At 46.2% G+C, this 24975-nt stretch overlaps 1 protein-coding gene across 1 annotated transcript; it reads right to left on the bottom strand.

The window, feature by feature from the left end:
* Positions 1-1650: 1650 nt before the first annotated feature.
* Positions 1651-22102, bottom strand: LOC104316178 (kinesin-like protein KIF19). The gene is given in 18 exon segments (XM_069809334.1): positions 1651-1758; positions 2036-2467; positions 4644-4765; positions 4869-5193; positions 5375-5381; positions 5761-5946; positions 7003-7180; positions 8161-8311; positions 9010-9103; positions 9105-9127; positions 9894-10046; positions 10806-11000; positions 11619-11744; positions 11908-12044; positions 15745-15832; positions 16680-16790; positions 19092-19172; positions 22022-22102. Coding segments are annotated over 18 exon segments (2598 nt in total).
* Positions 22103-24975: the final 2873 nt, after the last annotated feature.

Genomic DNA, 24975 nt, shown 5'->3' with positions numbered 1-24975 from the left:
GCTGAACACTAATTCCCCCCCTAGATTACAGAGGCATAGTTGAGGCAGTGGTCTGCAAAGGATATGCTTTCTTACCCATCAAAAGCTACTTAGACCATATAAAAAAAAATGAAGATCAGATTACTAATAGTTCTGATCATTAGCCTTTACTCTGGCTTATTTCTCACATGACAATCCATCTTTTCCAACAGAGCTGATGCAGGATGTCACCAGTGGCTCTTTGGCCCCTACCTGAATGGTGGCTGATAGGAACCTTGACCTTTGCAGCAATGGATATGCTACTTGCAGCTTTTGACTGATGGAAGAGTCTAGCTCGGCACAGGTGGTTCTCACAAGCTTTGTCTGTATTGGGGCTTGAAGGAGTCCGATGCTTAGCTTTTGAGGTCTGAAAGACACCAAGTTGAGTTAACCTCAGTGGTGATGTCTCTCACCTCTGTTGCCACGTTGTACCAAAAAGATTCCGTTCACACCTGACTTTGGCTTAGCTTGCTGTTTAGGCAGGAGGTCAAGGACATTATAGAAGAATAAAGATATTTAACTTATTTCCTCAAGCAACTTGTGTCACAACCCAACCAGCACGCTACCTTGGGTAGTGTAGGAGGTCACAGGAAGCTCGAAATCCCTCGGAGAAATGACACCAAACAACCAATCAAATTGTTTATTGAGCACAAACATAAACAAAACTGAAACAATCGTGTGATAACTCAAGACATTGCTGTCTGCCTAGCAAGTCACAAAACTGAAGGGAAAGAGGAGGGGAGAATTTTACCCAATTTTACCGAAATGATTCAACATGAACCTTGAACTCTATGGATGAACTATTCAGATGACTAACAACATCAAACTATATACACAAGTGAGGTAAATGCGGCGAGAAAGAGCAAGATAAGGTGCTGGCCGCAAAGAGAAAAGGAAGAGCAAGGTAGAAGAGAGAGAGACAGAGACAGAAGGTATCACCACCCTAGGATCCAGCGATGTCCCGTTGGTCCTGTTGATTGCTGGTGTCCTGGTGATGGGGGCATCTCCCACCCTTGTTGGTGTCTTGATGGTGAGGGTCTCCACGCTTCTCAGCTGGATGGTGGGGGTCTCCCTTGTCATGGTTTAACCCCAGCCAGCAACTAAGCACCACGCAGCCGCTCACTCACTGCCCCCCCCCCCAGTGGGATGGGGGAGAAAATTGGGGAAAGAAGTAAAACTCGTGGGTTGAGATATGAACGGTTTAATAGAACAGAAAAGAAGAAACTAATAGTGATAATGATAACACTAATAAAGTGACAACAGCAATAATAAAAGGACTGGAATGTACAAATGATGCACAGTGCAATTGCTGACCACCCACCGATCGACACCCAGCTAGTCCCCGAGCAGCGATCCCCTGCCCCCACTCCCCCCAGTTTCTATACCAGATGTGGCATCACACGGTATGGAATACCCCGTTGGCCACTTTGGGTCAGCTGCCCTGGGTCTGTCCTGTGCCAACTTCTTGTGCCCCTCCAGCTTTCTTGCTGGCTGGGCATGAGAAGCTGAAAAATCATTGACTTTAGTCTAAACACTACTTAGCAACAACTGAAAACATCAGCGTTATCAACATTCTTCGCATACTGAACTCAAAACATAGCACTGTACCAGCTACTAGGAAGACAATTAACTCTATCCCAGCTGAAACCAGGACACCCTGCAAGTCGGCCTGGTGGTGGAGGTCTCCAGTCCAACGCGCATGTCTCCGCGACTACCCGCTGAACCTTTGTTGCGCCTGTGCTGTCGAGATTGTGAGAGATTGCGCCAGGCTGTGGGCATTGTCGTTGGGGTACAGGTAGCCTGCAGGGCTCTGCTCTGTCCTTGTGGTTTCCTTCATGCCAAGAAATGTTTATACAGTCTCGTGGTTTCCTCGGTACCAAGAAATGCTTAAGACAAATGTCTGACATCTGTCCCTTACAGCTTGTACTATGTTTCTCTTACCGTACTTAAAAATCACCCTAGCTCCACTGGGAGACTTCTGCTCAACCCATTCCCGTTAGAAACACAAAGGACTTACCCTGTGGAAGTTTGGTTCAAGAGAGAGATATCTTTTCTTTCTGGCTGTCCTCTCAGCAGACACCTCCTGGTCTTTCCTGTTCTTCAGCACTCCCCTGGCTGGGGAGCACAGCAAACTCCCGATACTTGCACTGCCTCTCATCTGACAATCTGGGATGGAATTGGCCTCTAGATACTTCAGCTCAGGCATATCCTCCTCAGAGGAGTGGGCTGAGGAGACTTCACTCCCAAGGTCTCTGTGTTGGGGTCTGGAACGGCGACTGGCTGCAATGAGGGAGATGCTTTTGGTGTTGGCAGCAATTTCCTTCAAGGTCTCCAGCCTCAGTGGAACAGCAGCGATGTCTGCGGGTGACTTTTTCCCATGCAAGTCTAGAGAGGTGGGGGAACGCAGTCTGGGAGTCATCTTTCCTGCAGCAACGCCTGTTGGTTTCTGCTAAGAATCAAAGCAATTGCAACATAATCTGCTTTTCATTCAAAGCTTTTATACTTTTCCCCTTCAAAGCATTTTCAAACATTTGGAAGACACTAAATTTCAGCTGAAATGCTGTTATAACAACTTCTATGTATAGAGAAACAAAGGCAAAGCTTTTTGACTGTGTATGTCCCGTATAGAGCCGTGGCTACAAAATAAGTCAGTTGGTGAGCAAGAAACTGATGAGCTCCTAACTCTCCCTCCTGTTCCAGGGTGCTGAGTGAAATCAGTTTCACCAGGTAGTCATCAAATCAGGGCCCAGCAGATGAATTAATGGTATAAAAGGAGGCGATCATCCTGGACAACACAGGTCCCCTCACACCAGATTGCATGCTGCATCTCTATTTACAACTCCCGTCGCTCCACTGGACACACTGGAGACTGGGTGATTCACAGGAGGGAGAGCCTGAATTGGAGGTGGCAGCTAAGCGTTGGCCTCATAAGTAAATCCCAGGCTTTAAACCCAAGGCCAGTGCTCTAGGAGTGATTTTATTGCCTGCCAAGGTTTACCTTCCTCACATACAGTAGATTTAGCTGCTGTGCATGTCCTGTCATCACAAGAGGAAGGTGCTATCCATGATAAATGTGCCTTGACTGCAGTTTCTACCATACTGACCTGCTGAACTGGTCTTTTTTGCAAACCAGAGAAAGTTGGGCTGAGATGGGTATCCAGCGAACTCTCCTTCCTACAGAGTGTCATTTCAGATGATCTGCAGCTGCCGCTGTGAAAAGAATATTCCAGGAGGTTAATAGATGAAAGCACAGGCCCTTTATCAACAGAGAGAGATGAAACAGCTCTAGATGAGAGCTCTCAAGCTGCGGGGAAAGCCAGAAGCCTGGTAAACCTGGTAATAAAGAACACAGCAAGGAAAGATTTCAGGATTCATGAAGGAGAGAGATTTTGTCCCCTGATCCTCACAAACTTGGCTACTTTATTTGGTTTTAATGCTTGGCAGTCAGCAGAAGCAGATCCAAGCATATCCCATAGCCCTCTCTGCAGAGAAGGTTCCTGCTAAAATACAGAGCTACTTTGCAAGAGCAGTATACCAGGAAACTCTTTTCTAACAGATTGCAGTTTCTAGAGGTCCTTCCAGTTTGATATCTCCCAGCTTTGGGGACTTAGCTGGGAACTGCTAGGTCCCCATGCCCTAGAGAATAAGTCTAATAATGAGAAAGATTCACATTACCTGTCTGACTCAAGGATGATGGAGGGAATATCCTTCATGTTCCCAGTTAGACCCCTTCTGGTCTCATCTTTATTAGGATCTAGATGCTGACTTACATCCAGAGAAGGGCTGTTGTGGGGCTGCAGGAAGAGGGAAGAATGAGATCCTCAGAAGGTTTTTCTCACTGTAAAGTCCCTCCTCTAGCCCTAGCTCCCAGTCTGCGGTCACAAAGACACTCTTGGAACCTCACGTGGTTTTCTGTAGTTCCAGCCACCTGCTATTTGCTCCCCTCCTGTGGAAGGGCACCCAGAGCAGTTTAATCTCTCATATAACAACATGACTAGCATTAAAGTTTATTATTCAAAGTGAAACCCAATGCCTTGCCCCGTTCATTTTAGGCAATCATAATAAACAGGAGACGCTGCTGCTTGGACTCCCTGCTGAAGACTGGCAATTTCCTGGCAGCCCCTTACTGTCTCAAAACACACACAAGTTTTTCAAAGACAGAGGGGCCAGCAGCATCTTTCCTTTCTTGCAGGAAAGACCCGAGGACCTCAATAACAACTGTGCCATGAGCTAACAGAGGCCTCCAGATAAGATAGTCTCCTTCAGCAGTCACTTCGAGAGTTGCATGTTTGGCCATCTAACCTTTGCTTTTCTGTTTGCCACAAAGCCAGTTATCTCTCTCAAATCTGACACAACAGCAACTGGGAAGATGAACACGCTGACTCATGCACAGCACTGCCCGGGTCCTTTTCTGTCACTAAAAGCCTTATTAATTCTCTGAATCAAAGGGAAGGAGGGAAGGAGAGTGGAACTCCAGAGACAACATGTTCATAAAACAAAGCTCTGTACAGCTCCTGACTGGCACCAGGACCCAGCCAGGCTTTGGGGGTGTGTGAATCTATGGCCATAACACGAAATCATGGGACAGTGTGGATTCCCCAGCACAAGGGTCTGCTCTGCCTTACCCTGAGCATGCTGGACATCACTGAATGTAGAAGAGGCAGGTGGTTCAGCGTCCTCTCCTCCAACTCAGAGAGATGCAAGTGGTGTAACCTCGCCAGTGTCTCTGGGACAGGAATGTTCTGGGCTGGAGCAGAGATGGGGAGGAAGGGTTCTAGAGAAACAGCTGAGAACTGTGGTGTCATGACACCCAAGACAAGGATTTTCTGGGTGGATTGTTTTCCATTTGCCATCAGAAAACAAAGCTTGGAGATAATGACAGAGCAGGAGCAAAGGTGCTGCTTTACCTTTTATCAGCATCTGCTGCCGCTGAATAATTTCTTCGCAGAGTAGCACGTGCTGCTGCAGTTGCTGGATCACAAAATCCTTCCGGCACAACAGATTCTCCTTGTACAGTGTATTTGCCTGCAGCTCTGTGTTGCCAAGCTCAAGCTCATGGGCTCTGCAGAGGAGCCTTAGTATGTCCTGCTGATCTTCACTGGTGATTTGTCTGGGGAAAATCTCTGTTTGGGAAGCTTTTTCCTCGGCATTTGCTAACTGCTGCTCCAGCTCTGTCTGAAAAAGATAGATAGGGGTTTTTCAAGGCAGCTTAGCTTCTTGGGGTAACAAAAGCATCTGAGCAATTCTCTGCTGTGTCCTTCATGCTGAGATTAAAGTAACATCTACAAAAAGTATTTTTCTTATTCTACTAGCAGCCACCATGTTTCAGTCATGGCAGATATATCCAGATGCACACTCTTTGCCTAGAGGAACTCACAAACGTTAATGTTAGCTACCAAAAAAAAAAATCACCAAAAGCGATTACCAAAACATTGAAGAACTGTGAGTGACAAACCCTCAAAATGTCCCCGAAAGGGGAAATGGGAAGAATTAGCTCACTTATGGGTGCACAAGCCCAGTGGGTGCTTTCGCCTCATCCTAAAAAGCACAGGGACAGAGGCAGGATACAAACATCAATGTTCCCATGCTTCTTCCTTCAGCAGCCCAAAGTATTTAGGAGTCCAGGTGCAATGCAGGTGCCAGACCGCTTTTGTGGTGCTAGGCCAAAACCACAGGAACCTCTCTGGCCCCCCAGCACCCACCGGGCAGAGGTCAGACTTGCGACCATAAGGGCACCTTCACCTCCTCACCGTCTTGTGCTGTTCTGCCAGCAGCGGGTTGATCTCTTCTCTTGCTACCGTAACTTCATGAGGTTCAGGTGAATCTATGATATCTGCTTCCCTGTCTTTCTCCTCTGTGTTTTCATCTTTCTCCTCCATTGCTGGCTTGTCATACTTGGATGCACCCTGAGCCTTCTCTCGTTCCCAGCTGCCAGCAAAAAAAGAAAGGAAATTCTGGGGCCTGGTGACATAACTCTAATGATGCACGCATAGTCCTTCATTGTGTCTGCCCAACTTCTTGCATGGCAGCAGCGGAGCTAATTAGTCCAAGCTGCTCTGGAGCTGGACAAACCATGCGCAAGAGCGCAATTAGCTTCCTCCTACTTGGAAATTCATAAGACAGGCCTCCTATGTGATCTTTCCATGGCAAGGAGAACAGTGCTTTTCCCCATTCTCATAACAAGTTGTTACCAATTCACAGATACTTGTTGAAGACCTTTAATGTCCTGAAGACTGTTTTAACTACAAATGACCCAAATCCTAAGGGACTATAAAATTTACAGAGGCATTAAGTGGGTGACTAGTGATAATGAGAGGGAACTGACACCTGCTTATAGTTTATCCAGAAGAAAGGGATGATGCTGCTTTCTCTGACATGAAATTATGCCCAGATGCAGCGCATCTGGGTGGAAAACACTTCACAAACACAGGGTAACTGGAACATGGAAGGACCGACAACCCCAATCTGCACTGCCATCCAGTTTTTCCATTAAAATGCAAGTCCAGAATAAGGTCCAAATAGAGGTGAGGTATCTACCAGTTATACTTTTAGTCTTGAGCTTACACTTTATGACAGAGGTAGCTGGTTGCCTTACAGAGCTACATCAGGCAATTGCACTGCAGTGCAGCACTGTGTGCAGGCTGCAGTCTCCTTACAAGCACCAGGAGGGATTAGGGATGTGTTTCTCAATAGCAGAAATCACCCGTTGCAAATATAGCACCTTAATCTAAGGCTCAGAGTTGCATGGACTTAATCTACCTTAAATCCCTGGGTACCTTTTGTAGACCACCACCCTCCCAACTTTTTTCCTTGTTTCATATGTAAATCTCAAACCTACACTTGATCTTTCTGCTCGAACAATTAAATACTCTCTTTAACATCCCTTTGTCATTTTTGTTGGGGGGACCATGGGATATTAGCATTTCTCCTGGTGAGTTTGGAGGTCCACATATAAGTTGTGGTCAAAGCTAAGGAGCTACTCACTCTGTGATTGTTAGGAGGTGCCTGCAGGTATCGACGCAGAGCTCGATGTTGGTGTTTTCTGGCTCCATCGGGCTGTGATGCATCTCCATTTGCTCCCTGAAAGCCCCCATCATCAGCTGCGCCCGCAAGGCGTTCATTACTTGGCCACTGTGTGCCTCAGAGCCTTGATGCCTTTCTGCTGCAGAAGACATTTCTGATCTGATGTTAGGCCAGGTAAACTGCCAAGCCCCCACAAAACTACTCTGGGACCAAGCCACTCTGTCTGTGTGTTAAAAGGCATTCGTTTATAGGACTCTGCTTCATTCTGCAGTCTCTTGAAGTTAATCATGTGCTTAAGGAATCTGATATATATTTATGATTGTATTATTAGCAATAAATAGGTCTCATTGCTACTGCTTTCGTGAGTATTAAGAGGATACTGCATTGCAGGGATATCTCTTCCCCCATTCCACCCGCAAAAAAAGAAAAAAATACAGGTTTTCTGTGCTTGTTACCTAGAAATGACCTTGAGTAGTGGTAGCAGAGACCTATTATACTTCATGTCTTGTCTGTCAGAGAACTTGACTATTTTTTTTTTCATTCCTTGCCAGATTCACTGACAAAAGGAACAATCCCCAGGGCGGAACAATCCCCAAGGCAGAACAATCAATGTTTTAAAAGCTTCACCCTGCCCCCTCCCTATTTTTTTTTTTTTTAATTAAGTGCAACGAACCATACAACAGAGCTTGGTATCCTGACACAGCCTCAGAGCCCGTGATGATGCAGACTACAAACTCAGCCACATCTCTGTGAGAGTCGGGACTTCCCACAGCAAATGCCACCACTTGATGTCAAAGCTCTTTTCAAGGGCAAGTTAGTGAAATTTAACACATTTTAATGTTGGGGAAGATGCTGAGAAGGTTGAATATGTTGTCCAGAGTCACACAGTGCATCAGAGACAGGCTCACAGAGAAAAACATCTTCAGCTCCCCTGCCTGCCTACACTGCCCATCAGACTGTGTTCTCCGCTGTGCTTCTCTACAAGCATTGCTGAACCAGCTTCCCCCAGCTACATCTGCATGGAGGCCCACCAAGCTCTACCACAACCTGTCCACACAGCTCCTCTCCCCGCTCTCTTCCCTCCAGATACCCCAGAACAGTTCTTGCTCCTGGCTCTACCTTGCAGATCCCTGAGGTCGGAGCTGACTGCACTTTTCTCCTCCTGGTTTTTGACCCTTGCCTTCAGATGCTCGATCTCCCTGCAGAGGTCCGTGATGATGCCGGTGTATTGGTCGATGTGGTAGGAGACATTCCGCAGGTTACATTTTACCTGGTGAGCCAGAATACGTGAGCATTTGTCCCGTAGTCCATTATTGGTACAATGGCTGCAAACAAAGCTGTGCTTTCAGTTGGAGGGGCACTGACTCCTGTCACGGGGAAGAATTTCCCCTCATGAGTGGGGAAACTGTAAATTAGTGGTTTTCCCTAATTCTTGGAAATTCCCGAAAGGTACCAGGGAAAAGCCAGGGACCCTGTGTCCACAGGGAAAACACAGAGATCCATAAAGAGCAAAAACCCTGTTGAGGATCATTGTTTGTCTTCCTTCACCCCACAAGCCTCTCCATTTTATTCCTCCTTTCTGCAGCCCCTTAGTTCCTCTTCCAGGCCCAGCATCCCCACTGGGACATTCCCCATACGTTGTCCTCCCAACAGCCATCTTCTGGCCATCATTCCTTATGTTCTGCACCCAGGTCAATACCAGGCACATCATCCTCTGCTTTTCCATTATTCTGCTCCCTTGTTTTGACCCTCATATTCCTCTTCTCATCCACAACCCACACAATTTGCTTTCCACTGTTCCCTTCATCTGCTTTTCTTCTCTTCTATCACTCACAGTAAGCTTCTATACCATCCTGCACTGCCTCCTCCTGATTTTTGTTCTCCCTTCATCCACTACATCTTATATTTCCACTTTGCAAGCTTTTAATCTCTAACCCCCGCCTCCTTGTGAGTTGTTTGCTCCTTTACCTGTGTCTTGATGTTTTTTGCTCGACAGGCATAGATCAAGGTCATTTGAGATTCTTCAGAGGAGGTACTGGCTGGGCTGATATGTGCAATCATATCTGCTGTTCCCTCCTAATGAGTCCTAGAGGGATGCAACGTTGATGTGGTTAGTATGGACACGACAGGGGCTTGCTGCTCAGTGGTAACCACTGTGGCTGGGTACCCCTGCGGTTCATTGAGATGCTGGTGGAGAATCCCAATTAGGAGTGAAGGAAGTGCTGGTAAAAGACCATTTATTAGGCCCTCTCTCCATCAACAGCAAAATCAATAAGTAATTAATCTGTCATGCAGCAGCAGTGGTAGCTCAGAACCAAGGCTTGAGGTGAGGTTCATAAACGATGTTGTAAAGTGTCCATAAAATAACCAGTGTAGCAAAGACCTTGTCTGCAACCTGATTTCCTAAGGGAGAGACAACTTATGACAGCACGTAGTCACTCTCAGTCTTTCTTCCTCCTACCCCAACAATATTCACATTTATTGGCCAATTTCAGCCAAATCTTATGGAAGGGATGAAACATTTAAAGGCATTAGGTTAATTAAAAAAATCACTGGTCACCTGTGAGCTTAGAGACATACAGCCCAAATCTACAGGATTTCATTAACCCTGTAGGCGGTCCTTCCTTGACAGTGCAATGACAAGACAACATGTTTATTATAGAGAGAGCACTGTCTGAGTCAAACCCTGATTACATTGCAAAGCTCATACAAGATCCTGGAGGAGCATTCCAAGCTGGATAAAGACAATGAACAGATATATTCAAGAATCAGCTCTCAAGCCCTGTCTGGTTTGAACAGCGATTCCAACAACAGACACGCCAAGCTCCTTGCTGACCTGCAGCGTAGGGTACCTTCAGCAGACATGTGAGTTTACTGTCTCAAAAATTGACAAACTGGGCCCGGCTCCCTCCCTTCTCACTCAAAGCATTGATGCAGTTGCCCAGAGCCAGCAGCGAGCGGTTGATGTGGGCTCCTTCCTTCCTCCTCTTGCCCTGGTTCTGAGTCTGTTGGGAGGGCAGGGAGGGACGGGGGACAGACAGACAAAGCACATGCTTCAGAATGGTGATTCTGCGCCTGGGGAAGATGTGAGGCATCACTGGGGTCAAGGTTTGCATGTCCAAACAATGCCTCCTGGAAAACCAACCTGAGAGTGGAGGGTTAAACCCCACTCCGAGGCACAGAGGTGCTGGTAGGAGTACATTTCTTGGAAAAGATGACCCAGCTCTGACCTTTTGGTTCTTAAAAGATAGCTATTGTCTTCTAAAGATTATTTCAGAAATTAAGATGCCTAACTACATCACTGCAGAATTCTTGGTCTCAGTAGAAATACTGAGTATGTAAAATCTCTCTCCCTCAAATCACCTCCCTGAATTCCAGCGTTTCCTCCTTCCCATAGGAGCCAGCTGCCTTATTTTCCACCCACCAGCATCCCTCTGTTCCACTGGTACCAGCTTTCTCTCTGACAGCCCAGGCGATCCCTGCCTAACAGATCTCATCTTCTCTTCAGACATGAAATTCACTGCTGCTTTTTCAGACCTGACAAAAAAGACTGCACCCAAAAACTGGTTTACTTTTTTCCAATTATACTAGTTGGTCTAATAAAAGATATTACCAATATCATCAAACTTTATTTTCAGGCTGTCTTGGGTACAAACTACCCAAGTGCTGGTTTCCCCAGGGATGAGGACAGGCATGCAGACCCTGCACGGCAGGCCAGGGAATCCAGCCTGGTCTCACCAAAAGCTGCCAAGCTCCCACCATACCTTGGCTGCTCTCTCCGACCCCGCCAAGTCGACCATGAAAAGCTTTCCAATTCGCGCTTCCTCACTGATCGTCTTCCTTCGGCTTTTCTGCGTCACTGTCACCTGCAGCACTGCATGCGAGCGGGAGGACACCTTGTTGGCAGCGGTGGGTTCCTGGGCGCGTTGATTGTTTCCTTTTGTTAACAATTGCGTGATCTAAACGATGCAGGAAAGCATGCAGAGATGTACAGCTCTGCATAAGCCATAGCATGGTGTTCCCCGCAGACTGGACCCCTCACCCAGGGCACAGGCAAACTCTGGTCCTGCTCATGCTAGCAGCGGTTTTGCTGTTGATTTTCCCCAGAACTCCCCCTTTCCTTGTGACCTTGGAATTGCAGGTTTGTTGGGTTTGGGGCTGTTTTCCTGGGAGGCCTGTTTATCTCATGTCCAGGGCACATATAGAAGTACACATCAGTGTGGCTCAAGGGGGTTTCGTTATTTCTTCTCCCTCTTCAAATGGTTTGTTGACGTGTGTATGCAAATCAAAGCATTCTTATCCTTCCAGGAAAGCAGCATGCACCCTGGGGAAGCAGAGCTAGCAGGAGGTTAGCTGGGGATTTTAGCCTGATTTCTACCACTCACATGGCTCCACGATCAGCCCTTTCCATACAATTTGTCACATTAATCCAGTTCCACCAAGGTCCTGCTACAAAAGGTCCTTGCTACTGAGTAAGGCACAGGCAATAGGGAAGTGTCAAGAAATTTTAAAGCAGTGATGCATGAGAGCATAAACCCCCTCCCGTTCCCCTCACTGTGGGCCATAGCCCAAGGTACCTCCTGAGCATTTGTAGTGGAGACTTCTGTAATTCCTACTATATGGATGCTGCCTCTGGGGTCCTCTCTCACATCTAAGAACCCTGAGGATGGTTTCAGGAGGTCACGGATCACTTCATTATAGATCTGAGGGTAAGAAATGAGGGGTTGGTGTGAGACTAGCATTGGGTCCTTAGATCTGCAAAGAGGGTTGTGTTGATCCTACATTTCAATGGACAGACTTGGACTCCCCATTTCCCATTACACCTGCTCCACAGAGGCTGGATCCCAGGCAACACAGACGCTTCACCTCCAGGTAGGACACGGAGATTGTGTAATCCATCTCCTCAGTGGCAGCTTCAAGGGCCTTAAAGAGGTCATCAAGAGTGCGGATGTAAATCCTCGGTTCACAGTCTGTCCCTAGCATCGTGTAGGTTTTTCCTGCTCCTGTTAAAGAATCATAGAATAGAATCATAGAATGGTTTGGGTTGTAAGGGACCTTAAAGATCATCTAGTTCCAACCCCCCCAGCCCTGGGCAGGGACACCTTCCACCAGACCAGGTTGCTCAAAGCCCCATCCAACCTGGCCTTGAACACTGCCAGGGATGGGGCAGCCACAACTTCTCTGGGAAACCTGTTCCAGGGCCTCACCACCCTCACAGTAAAGAACTTCTTCCTTACATCTAATCTAAATCTACCCTCTTTCAGCTTAAAACCATTATCCCTCATCCTATCACTACATGCCCTTGTTAAAGAGTCCCTCCCCATCTTTCCTGTAGGCCCCTTTAAGTACTAGAAGGCCACTATTAGGTCTCCCTGGAGCCTTCCCTTCTCCAGGCTGAACAACCCAGCTCTAAGCCTGTCCTCATAGGGGAGGTTCTCCAGCCCTCTGATCATCTTCGTGGCCCTCCTCTGGACCCGCTCCAACAGGTCCATGTCCTTCTTATTTTGGGGGCCCCAGAGCTGAACCCAGTACTCCAGGTGGGGTCTCACAAGAGCAGAGCAGAGGGGGAGAATCCCCTCCCTCGACCTGCTGGTCACGCCGCTTTTGATGCAGCCCAGGATACGGTTGGCTTTCTGGGCTGCGAGCACACATTGCTGGCTCATATGCAGTTTTTCATCCACTAATACCCCCAAGTCCTTCTCCTCAGGGCTGCTCTCAGTCCACTCATCACCCAGCCTGTATTCGTGCTTGGGATTGCCCTGACTCATGTGCAGGACCTTGCACTTGGCCTTGTTGAACTTCATGAGGTTCGCACAGGCCCACCTCTCAAGCCATCAAGGTCCCTCTGGACGGCATCCCTTCCCTCCAGCGCGTCGACCGCACCACACAGCTTGGTGTCGTCGGCAAACTTGCTGAGGGTGCACTCAATCCCACCGTCCCTGTCACCGACAAAGATGTTAAACAGCACCAGTCCCAATACCGATCCCTGAGGAACGCCACTCATCACTGGTCTCCATTTGGATATCGAGCCGTTGACTGCAACTCTTTGAGTGTGACCATCCAGCCAATTCCTTATCTACTAAGTGGTCCATCCATCAAATCCACGCCTCTCCAATTTAGAGACAAAGATGTTGTGTGGGACAGCATCAAATGCTTTGCACAAGTCCAGGTAGATGACAGCTGTTGCTCTTCCCTTATCCACCAATACTGTAACCCCTTCGTAGAAGGCCACCAAATTTGTCAGGCAAGATTTTCCCTTAGTGAGGCCATGTTGGCTGCCACCAATCACCTCCTTATTTTCCGTGTGCCCTAGCATAGTTCCCAGGAGGATCTGCTCCATGATCTTGCCGGGCACAGAGGTGAGACTGGCTGGCCTGTAGTTCCCCAGGTCTTCCTTTTTTCGCTTTTTAAAAATGGGGGTTATGTTTCCCCTTTTACAGTCAGTGGGAACTTCCCCAGACTGCCACAACTTCTCAAATATGACGGATAGTGGCTTAGCCACTTCATCTACCAGTTCCCTTGACCCATGGATGCATCTCATCAGGTCCCATGGACTTGTGCACTTTCAGGTTCCTTAGATGGTCTCGAACCTGATCTTCTCCTACAGCGGGTGGTTCTTCATTCTCGCAGTCCCTGCCTTTGCCTTCTGCGACTTGGGCGGCGTGGCTGGAGCACTTGCTGGTGAAGACCAAGGCAAAAAAGTCATTAAGTACTTCAGCCTTCTCCATGTCCTGCGTAACCAGGTCTCCTGTTTCCTTCTGGAGAGGGCCCACATTTTCCCTAGTCTTCCTTTCATCACTGACATACCTATAGAAGCTTTTCTTGTTGCCTTTGACCTCCCTGGCCCAATTTAATTCTGTCAGGGCTTTGGCTTTCCTAACCTGATCCCTGGCTGCTCGGACAATTTCTGTATTCCTCCCAGGCTACCTGTCCTTGCTTCCACCCTCTGTAGGCTTCCTTTTTGTGTTTGAGTTTGTCCAGGAGCTCCTTGTTCATCCACGCAAGCCTCCTGGTGTTTTTGCCTGACTTCCTCTTTACTGGGATGCATCGCTCGTGAGCTTGGAGGAGATGATCCTTGAAAATTAACCAGCTGTCTTGGGCCCTTCTTCCCTCCCCTCCAGGGCTGTATCCCATGGTATTCTACCAAGCAGATCCCTGAAGAGGCCAAAGTCTGTTCTCCTGAAGTCCAAGGTAGCGAGCTTGCTGTGCACCTTCCTCACTGCCCTAAGGATCTTGAACTCCACTGTTCCATGGTCACTGCAGCCAAGGTTGCCCTTGAACTTCATATTCCCCACCAGCTGCTCCTTGTTGGTGAGGACAAGGTCCAGCATAACACCGCTCCTCCTTGGCTCCTCTATCACTTGGAGAAGGAGATTATCATCAATGCATTCTAGGAACCTCCTGGATTGCTTATGCCCTGCTGTGTTGTCCCTCCAACAGATATCAGGGTGGTTGAAGTCCCCCATGAGGACCACAGCTCATGAACGTGAGGCTGCTCCTATCTGTCTATAGAGGGTCTCATCCACTCGCTCTTCCTGGTGAGGTGGCCTGTAGCAGACCCCCACTATAATGTCACCTGTCTCTGCCCTCCCTTTAATCCTGACCCATAAGCTCTCACTTGGCTCCTCATCCATCCCCAGGCAGAGCTCCATGCACTCCAGCTGGTCATTGCCATAGAGGGCAACACACTCTCGTCATCTCCCCTGCCTGTCCTTCCTAAAGAGCCTGTATCCTTCCATTCCAACAACATTCCAAAAGTCAGTCATAGGAGATATCCCACCACATCTCCATAATGCCAATAAGATCACAGCCCTGCAGGCGCGCGCACGTGTCTGACTCTTCTTGTTTATTCCCGTGCTACGTGCATTTGCATAGAGGTATTTGAGTTAGGCCCCCAGTGAAGCAGACTTACAGGCTGGAATTCCTTTGTGCTGCTCTTCAGGTGCTCTCCTGCTGACCTGTGATCCCTCTCCAGGCTCTGGGCATCTGTTGCTGGCACTGGCATCAAACTGGTAGGAGTGGGATGGACTGAGGTTCCCCTGCCCTGGCAACTTTAGTTTAAAGCCCTCTTCACTAGCTTGGTAAGCCTATGACCAAAGATGTTCTTCCCCTTTTCTGACAGATGGACCCCATCAGCCCCCAGTAGACCAGGTTTCTCAAAGCAACTCCCACGGTGCAAGTAGCTGAACCCCTGGCTGTGGCACCAGTCCCGTAACCAGTTGTTGATTCACCAGATTCAACTGGCCCTTTCAAACCCCTTCCCTTTGACTGTGAGGATTGATGAAAAAACTACGTCCCGGTCAAAAGGAAGGGGTTTGAAAGGGTCAGATATAAAAAAGAGCAGCAAAGCCCAGCTTCCACATTGTCGTGGTTTAACCCCAGACAGCAACTAAGTGCCACGCAGCTGCTCACTCACTCCCCTGACTGAGATCAGTCTCCAGCGTTGCACAAATGCCCTCATCTCCTCCTTTTTAATGGGAAGATTTGTCTCTACTGAATTCCACCTCAAGTGACTTCCCAAACAGGGCAGCTTTGCTGTTACTTTAGGATTTAAGGGATATCCATCCTTCCCAATGAAAATGGTATTTTAGTGCTTCAGTCTTGTCCTCACAGTAAGCAATTAATTGGCATTATAGTTCATTTCTTGTTTGTACAGCTATATTTTATTCATCTGGAGCAGTACAGCTACAGGGACTACTTTACCTGTTGGACCATATGCAAAAATGGTTGCATTGTAGCCAGAAATGACTCCTCCTATCAGGCTTTTGGTTGTGGATACATATACTTCCTCCTAATTCAGTCAAAAAAGCAAAAATTTTTGGTCAGGCACAACAGCTGTCCAAATAATCTATACGTAATTGCATTCCCCATGATTTTCTCACTGTATTTTACAAATTTCCTGGGCTTTGGAACCATTTGTGAGCCATTTGAATTTTGACATCATCAAAAGGAGCAGAAAAAGCACCGAGGTTTATTGAATTTTCTAAAGGCAGGCAAGATGCAGGAGCTTACTAAAATAAATGGCCTTAAATACGATCATTTTCTTTGACTCTGAACATGAAATGCTTTGGCCTCCAAAAATGTCTTAGGTAGCATTCAAGGGTGCTACGCTGAAGTTTCGCGTGGAAGAGAACACAGATAACCGAATTGCTTGCGAGAAGCAAGACTGCAGTCGCGTTGTGGTGATCACAAAATGCAGCTGCTCATGAAATCCTCACACCGCACCTTACGTCTGTCTGCAAAACACGGCTCAGTAAGGGCACTAGAGCTCGCTTCATGAGCCCGTGAAACAAAAGAGGCGCAGGGAAGAAGTGTGTGAGCAGCAGATCATCCAACAGATCCAGAGCAACAATGATCTCATTCACCAGAGACCTCGGGAGACAAAGCTTTTTGTCTCGCTCAGGTGTGCTGCATCTGGGGAGTCCCGATGAGGCAGACTGAATACTGCACGTCTCCCTGCTTTTCTGACAAAAGGAAAACCCTCACAGTCCTCTCGCCTTCCGCACTGTCACCTTTTATCTGTGTGACATGTCGCCTCTGGGATGTGCAGTTCTACTCACCTGCCAAAAACGTTCATGTAAGCAGGGAAAACAATTCTAATGTTAAGCCTTTTGGTTTACAAAAGGGAAGGATGTTACTTGGGTTGCTCTGTGATCAAAAACCATGTCAAACACAAATGTTTTTTCTCGAGATCTGTTAGCTCGCAAGATATCATCTGGATCTTCGCTTGGATCTGTCAGGACCACCCTCTGTTATAAGATAAAGTCAGAAGAACAACCGTTATGTCTGGGTTTGGTTTAACTGCCTCTTGGGATTTCTTACAGCACTGTCACCATCACAGCTCTTCGCCAGAGCAACACTGCACTACAGCTTTGTGTGGAAAACACACTTATATGCACAATGCTGAGGCCGACAAGGTTTGTTTCGTAACTGACACTGCAACTTCTGTAATTTGGAGAACTAGCAGCTGCTGCAAAGCGCTTTGAAGGTCCTTTGTGCAGTAAAACAGTTGCTGGCGTTGGGTAATAGCGGTGGTTGCACCCAACCAGCCCCCGTGCAAGCAGGAGGACGACAGGACCTCTTAACAGAGGTTCAAACAGAGGAGCTATGAAAGGAAACAGTTAAGTTCCTTGGGAGCAAAAGTGCCCAAAGTCATCTTCCAAAGCCTTTCCTGCAGAAGGACTAATAGAAATATCTTCATTGCTCAAGGACAGAAATTTAATTCCATTTCTGGCTTTTATCAAGGAAAAAAACAAAGGTGGGAGAGGAGTTGCAGCAGGTTACAGAACTGGTTCTGTTTCTTTTCAGTCCCTTAGGATCTATTTTAGTACATAATTATCACAGTATATAATTACTGTGGAGAATGGTATTCTTTCTCCTCTACTGAAAGGACTCATAAGGAGACGCTCAAGCCTCAAGGGAAGGGACAGAGAACCCTGTGCCTCCTACTCCAGAGCAGTTTTCACTCTCTCTCAGGTAAACAGATCATTAGATAAGCAATTAGAGCATAGATCAACCACCACTTGACCTGCAGACTAACTACATTGGTGTGCCAGGCATGGCAGAGAGACAAGTATCTAGGACAAGTGCCCATGGGCATTCAGGAAATGTCAAGACTTTGTTTTTTCTTTTTCTTTTGCATTTCCTGCTAAATTCCAAGTCTCTAATGAGCATCTCTAGTTTTGATCTGAAAATTTTCAGTTACCAGAATGACTGTTTTTTTTTTTTTTAATTCTTTAGTTTTTACTGGTCCAGCTCATACCTTAAAACCTGAAGCAACACAAGAACAAACTCCGAAGGGAACTCCTGGTTTATCCTCGGTGGCGGCATTTGCCTGTGAAAGATGGGCTGACATGTAATCATGTGCACATGCAAGCGTGACAGCCAAGAAGAGAGCTTGGAGAATGAGGTCAGCATATTTCTTTTAGAAGAAATTTGTTCTGTAACACTTTCAGGCCCCTTTTACTCAGTCCTTGTAACATCCAAGTTTTGCTCACTGTGTATCCACGCATCCAAAAGAGTCCTTATCTTCCAATCTGGGGCTAACACCTTGTCTAACTAGCAGTATTGTAAAAGCATAAATCTTCTGCTATTGCATGGAAGCATTAAAATGTAACAAGACGCTAACAAAATCAATTTTGAGTTAGGATTAATAAGCAGACAGAAGCAGTTCTAAACGAGTTAGGCTGGGAGTAAAAATAGCAGGGAACATGATGTAAATCAAAATACACAGCAAGAAATTTAAGTACTTCAACTGCCCAGTCAATTAATTTGCTTTCATAATTACAGTTATTTGCATTATTAAGAGAAACCCATTCTCATAGATAGAAGTTACTCAGACTAATGTAATGCACGTTTGCTTCCCAGATTTCCATTAGAGAAAATAGATCTCAGGGCAGATGATGCAAGTCTGAATAAGCTGTGTAAGAATAAAGCTGGTATCCTTATGAGGTTACTGGCTGCTTTAAAAAAAGACGGGGGGGGGGGGGGGGGAAGGATGTTTCACCAGAAAGGTGCTAAACAAAAATTGCATTTGTAAGATAATCTATAAAGAGGAAAGAGAGATTCATGCTTTCTTTGCTTCTGAGGGCTGCTATCATTTGACTATTGCGTGCAGACGAAAGACAAGATATATTACAGAATTAGCATGCATTCAGAAAGGGTTCAGAGAAAGATCAGCTGAAGCAGATAGAAAATAATGGAATTTACATTGAAAAAGAAGCTAAAGAACAAGGGCACAATAAAAATACGTAAATAGATATAGCAATATAGAAAAGGTAAGTGGGGACCTCCTGCAATCCCTGCCTCTTAAAGAGGAGCAAGAGGTGAAAGATGCAGAACTGGAGAAAAGAAGTGCCATTTGCAGGGGAAGCTGCAGCCCTGCTGTGTCACAGCAAGGCCAGGAGTTTCGCAGGATTTGAAAGCAAGCGTTTGCACGTGAACCAGAAGAGCCAGAGTCTCATGGTGGTCTGCGTGGTGCCCAGCAGACTCCCAAGTCCCCATCATGGGGGCTCTCCTGCGGCCCAGGCACAATTCCCCCCCCAGCTCACCTGCTCGCCCACTCTGTGGGCAACGAGAGCAGCTCCCTCCTCTGCTTCTGCTTCGTTGAGGGGACGGATCCGAAGGGCCACCTGTACACACAGCACACACACGTGGCTTACGTGTGCCGAGGCCGCTCACACTTACGTGCAACAGGGCTCGGCTCTGCGCAAGCGCCAGCAGCATCTACAGCTTCTCGCTGTCTCTCTTCTGCTGATCGATCTTAAAACCTTAAGCTTAAGGCTTGGAGAGTTTAATGAAGTTTATAAAGTTTAAACCAGTTAATTTTCCCATGATTTGCACTTTTATCTTGACAAATTCTTCCTCCCTCTTACCCTGTTTCTGTCTCTAACACAGCAAGACTCCAACTGATTGACAGAGAAGGCGGCAGAATGAAGCCAGCTGTGTCATTGCTGCTGCCAGCGGGAACCTTTAGAGATCTGGGACCTCGGTACCAACAGCCATAGAGCTTGAGCACGCTTACAGATTCCCCTGGTGTTCCCAAAACACCTATTAAAGTTATCCATGACAAAGAAAGGGAATTGCCTTTCACTAAGTACCCATTTCTTTTAATCCCAGGTAGCAATCATTATGAGCCTGTCCAACCAAATCAGAGCAAGTTGGCCCTGATCTGTGCAGGGCCCGTGGGGTTCCTCAGAAGCTGGAATTCATTGCAGGACTGGAGCGATTATAAAGTAGCAATTAACTGCCCGTGCCCTGTGCCACAACTCAATCAGTCAGAAATGCAGTACTCCATTTTTGAAACAGAAGATAATTTGACTTGAAGATTTTAAACACACAGGCTGTACTCGTCAGTATTAAGAACATACAAGAGCACGTTTATTTCAACCTGTTTGATCTATAGGTGAAGCAATAGAGAGAGTGTGGTGTCATGAGACAGTTATGGGATTAATTAGGCCCCCTGAAGCTGGGGTCCTGCTCTGGTGCTGACTCACTGCAGCTGTGAGCGAGTTGCACAGTCCCAGATTCCAAACCTGTGCACCCAGTGGAGGGTCTCCAGAGAAGACCACCAATTTGAAATCCCACCTAAAAGCTGTCTTTGGTGTCTCAGCTAGTAACAGAGATTTGAAAAATTCTATTTTCACCTTTCCATAGCTGTTTTCCCTTTCATCTAATACAGCAGCATCCCCATAGCAGCTCCTGACAGGAGAGCTGATAAAACACTGCATAATGCACATAAATGATGCCTCATCAGGAAGGTGTGCAATTATTGAAACAGACTTGTTCTACGGCCCCACCAATCACAAGCAACTAGTTTCTATAGGAACCAGATTTATTTCCACAATAACAAGTCAAGCTACCTGTCAATTTAATAAGGGTTTCTCGAACAGCTCCCAGTCTTGAGCACTGTAGCAGACATTTTTGAGTAGTTCCAGCAACAGCAAAGAAACATCTTTTTGCTGTGAATATCTCAGAGTACAAGGTGAGCTCCTTGGCTCTGGATAGCTTTTAATATTCACAAGAATACAACAATTAACTTAGCTTCATCATCTCTCTGAACACTTCTGAGTGACTGTTACAAGCATCTCATTCCCATGGGCTGAATTAATCTTAAAAGCATTTGAAAATACTATCTTGCACACAATAATCCCAAGTCCTACAGGAGGAGTAGGGGATAGCGCAAGCCTCTCTTGGACAGCCTTAACCTCTAGAATAGGCTGATTAATCACCATATTTGGTAGCTCTAGCCATTGAGGGTAAGAAAACAAACCCAAATAAGCAGCATGTGGAGACGGGTCACACCAAGTACTAAGGCTTTTTCTTGCATTACAGAGGAATGCAAGGTATTCTAGATATTATTGACTTTATTTTAAGTGATTCCACTTCGAGCAGAGATTTCTGTGTCTGTCTCTGTTGTGTTTCAGCATCATGTGAGGGCAATGCTTCAGTTTAACAGAGAGCCACAGAGCTGAAGGTTGAAACTTGGGAAAGGATTACATTTTCAAAGCACTCCTGTCGTGGTTTAACCCCAGCCAGCAACTAAGCACCACGCAGCCGCTCACTCACTCCCCCCCCATCCAGTGGGATGGGGGAGAAAATCAGGAAAAGAAGTCAAACTCCTGGGTTGAGATAAGAACGATTTAATCGAACAGAAAAGAAGAAACTAATAATGATAATGATAAGACTAATAAAATGACAACAGTAGTAATAAAAGGATTGAAATGTACAAATGATGCGCAGGGCAATTGCTCACCACCTGCCGACCGACACCCAGCCAGTCCCCGAGCAGCGAATCCCTGCCCCCCCACTTCCCAGTTCCTAAACTAGATGGGACGTCCCATGGTATGGAATACACTGTTGGCCAGTTTGGGTCAGGTGCCCTGGCTGGGCATGAGAAGCTGAAAAATCCTTGACTCTAGTCTAAACACTACTGAGCAACAACTGAAAACATCAGTGTTATCAACATTCTTCACATACTGAACTCAAAACATAGCACTGTACCAGCTACTAGGAAGACAGTTAATTACATCCCAGCTGAAACCAGGACAATTCCTCTTACTCTGATCAACACACAGAGAGGCCAAGGTCCTGCAGCAACAGTGAGGGCTCCAACAGGACTATAATCCCAGCTGCTTTTAGCCACTTATTAGGAATCTGTCACTCAAACAGATCCCAAAGAGATGGGCACACTGAAAATCACTGTTCAAGGACTAACCACCACCACCTGCCAGGTTATCCAACCTCACCATCCCTACTATACATTTTTCTCCTCTACAGGATACTTATCCCCAACTTCTGCTTTAAATCACACACGGCTTTGCACAAAGAGAGCAAGTCTGGGTTTTTTTCCTCCAGTTGGGCCACAGAGGCCAGGAACACTAGAAGACAGCTGGCAAACACGACAGGAAGGATGTTGGGGCCGGGTACAACCCAGCTGCTCCTCCTCATCCCATGTTCTCCCCTAAGCAAGTGGACTCACCATAAGTTGCTGCTCCTTCACGGCCAAGCTGCAAGATGATGCCAGCTCAGAGCTGGGTGATTTGCCTAGGGAAGCGCACATGGAGTTGGAATCCTTGAAGAGACTGCACAGGCAGGAGATTGCTGCTGCTGCCTCTGAACCATTCAATCTCCCCACAGAAGGAAGAGAGAGGCAACACCTGCACTCCCCCAGGTGGGAGATGACTGCAGGGACAGCAGGAGGAGAGGCAGCAGCAAAATACTGAGCCCCAGGGCTGGAAGGGGCTGCAGCAGCTCCCTGCTACTCCAGGCTGCAGAAAGCAGCGTGCCACCAATGCACTATGCACAGGACACAGTGAAAGGGGTCAGGATAAGCAAAATGACCCACCTGCAAGCCCAAATTAGTTCTTTACATTCAAATCCATCTGCACACACCCTTGGTGAGCAGGCCAGAGTCTTCATTTTCTGCCCTCTAGGATGCCAGACTTCTCCTTCCCCTAGGATTAAACATGCAGCACAAGCAGGTACAGGGGCCCACAGCTCCACCAAAAGCTGAGCAAGAAGCACCCTGGCCCATCCAGTCTTGCACAAGAACTGATGACAGTCATCGAGACAGTCAGGAAACAGTTTGCTACCTCCCTGAACTAAGTGCAAACTTCCATTGTATTGTCACTTCAGGCATAGTGGCATTTCACGACTCCTACATTCAGGAGGGCAATCCTTCAGTATTTTTAGTGTCAGTCCATTCATTACAACAACCTATTAAAACAAAAACCACAACAAGATCACCTTTTGTCTTCATGGTTTATTGACAGTAAACGAGTCAAAGCTCATAAAAGTTACAGTAAAGCTTTATTAAAAAATACTAGAATTTAAGAAGTTAAAACTTAGTATAGCAAGTGAACAAAACTTGCTCTATGAAGTCTGAATTAAGGACTGCAGATGGTTTAAAGGTCATAAGAATGTTTATTTATTACAAATTCAAAATAAAGACTGGAAGTGAAGACTAGCCCAGGATTATATGAATTGTTCCAGTTAATCTTGCTATTTAAGAACAGTCATTAAAAATACTTAAGACAATACTTTTAACACAATGAGATATACTATCCTACTTAATGCTTAAGGTTTGCTTCCCTCCCTCCCCCTGCTGCCCAAATTCTGGACCCTTGCAGGCATTCAGTGGAGGTACAACTGCTATTGGAAGCTTTTTTCCCCACCCATACATATCTCTATACAGTACCTACAAACCTCTTCTATTTTGACCATCCTTCAGAAGCCCCTAACGGCCACTGACTGAAAACCAGTGGCATAGAGTACTTGAAGACACACACCAACATGGATTCAATCCAACAAGACCCTTCCTCCCTACTACAATTCCTGTTACTCCGAGATATGCCAAACAGACTAGTTCACCAAATACATACCCATGAAGCAATTTCAGGAGCACATAATTTGTAAAAAGCATTTGAAGCAAGGAACACTACAGAAAAGACACAGTAATTGAAAGGAGCACTGTCAGAAATGCCAGCGTAACAGATGAGAAGAGGCCTTAACTGCTGGCCAGGACAACATCTTGTCAGCTTACCAAGCTCCTACAAGGAGCATCAAGGTTTGGGTGGGGTTTTTTTTCCCCCCTCACTGACGATCCACACTTCAGAGAAGCATCTTAGAGAGAACTCAATTCATTTAACATTGGCATTACTTCACTTTGAAAATGGCCAGGAATAAAACACAGTAGCCTATTAAAACTGCATTGCATAGTGACAGGGGAAAAAAACCTTTCCAACTCAATTCATAACTGTGAAAATGGTTGAGAAGTCAGCTCTTTGCAACTAAAGGGTAAATAAAATTATTCCTGCTATACAACTCCAAGCCATCACTGGAGAACTTTGATGTGCTAGAAGTTCTTCTGCATTTTTTTGCCAGAAAGTAAGTATTTTTTTTTTCAGTCCAGTTGAGATATGAGCTTGGTAAGTATTGTGGACAAAACTATCATCTATATATCTGTATATATGGATTATGAATGAACAAATGCAGAAAACTGGAAACTAATACAGACTTCTAAAAAAAAAAAAACAAAACCCCCACCCACTGGTTTAAGAGTGAACTATTGAAACTAAGTCAATATCATCATTACAGAACAACCATTCTGAAGAGTCTTCCTGGTAAAGAGAACATTGGAGTTAATTGAGGGGTTTGTGCATTTCCTATCACAGCAAGTTCACCTAAGGACAAAGAAAAGCAAGTGCTAAAAACATTACTGGCCCTTGGCTGCCTCCAGCTGAGTGGGGCTACCCTTTGCCCAAAGGGCACTTTCTGCTTTCCACTTCAAATCTGTCAAGACACTGTAAGCAAGTTCAGGGTTTAAAAAGAGTCAAGAGTGCTCACATTAGCAATTTCACTAGCCAGTCCAGGAGAGGAGTCATGAACATCCCCACTCTCCTCTGCCCCTCAAAGGGCAAGCAGCAGGCCAATCTCTCTCACTGCTCTGACAACATCCAGAAAAAATTCTACTCATTAATACAGAGAAGTAACTCCACCAGCTTTAAGTACACTTTTCCCCTCTGAGCACAGAGGGCTTTAGAAATGAAACTAGGTACTGGAACAGGAAACATAAGGCATGTGTATAGAGAGCACTTCTCTGAATGTTTGCAACGTTCACTAATAAGACTTAGACAAATCCAGTAATTCCTGAGGCTAGTATCAATTTGCAAATGTTTTAAGAAATCCACTCATTTTCTAGTCACTCCACTATAGTGAACAGGTCAACTTGCCAGATTAATGAGCCATACCATCACTGTAAAAAACAAAACAACCACAGCACAAAACCAGAAGAGCCATGAGGAACTGAGATTAAAAAAAAAAATCCAAAGGAACGATATAGTCAATATAGCAAACACACACTTATTACTGTGGTATGTTTGACTTGCATCATTCAGGGAAACATTCCCTACAAACAACGCGTAGCCAGCCTGG

The sequence above is a fragment of the Haliaeetus albicilla genome, chromosome 22, assembly GCF_947461875.1.
Source record: "Haliaeetus albicilla chromosome 22, bHalAlb1.1, whole genome shotgun sequence".
Taxonomy (NCBI): Eukaryota; Metazoa; Chordata; class Aves; order Accipitriformes; family Accipitridae; genus Haliaeetus; species Haliaeetus albicilla.
Note: the sequence above shows the minus strand (reverse complement) of the source record. Positions and strands in the feature narration are given on the sequence as shown.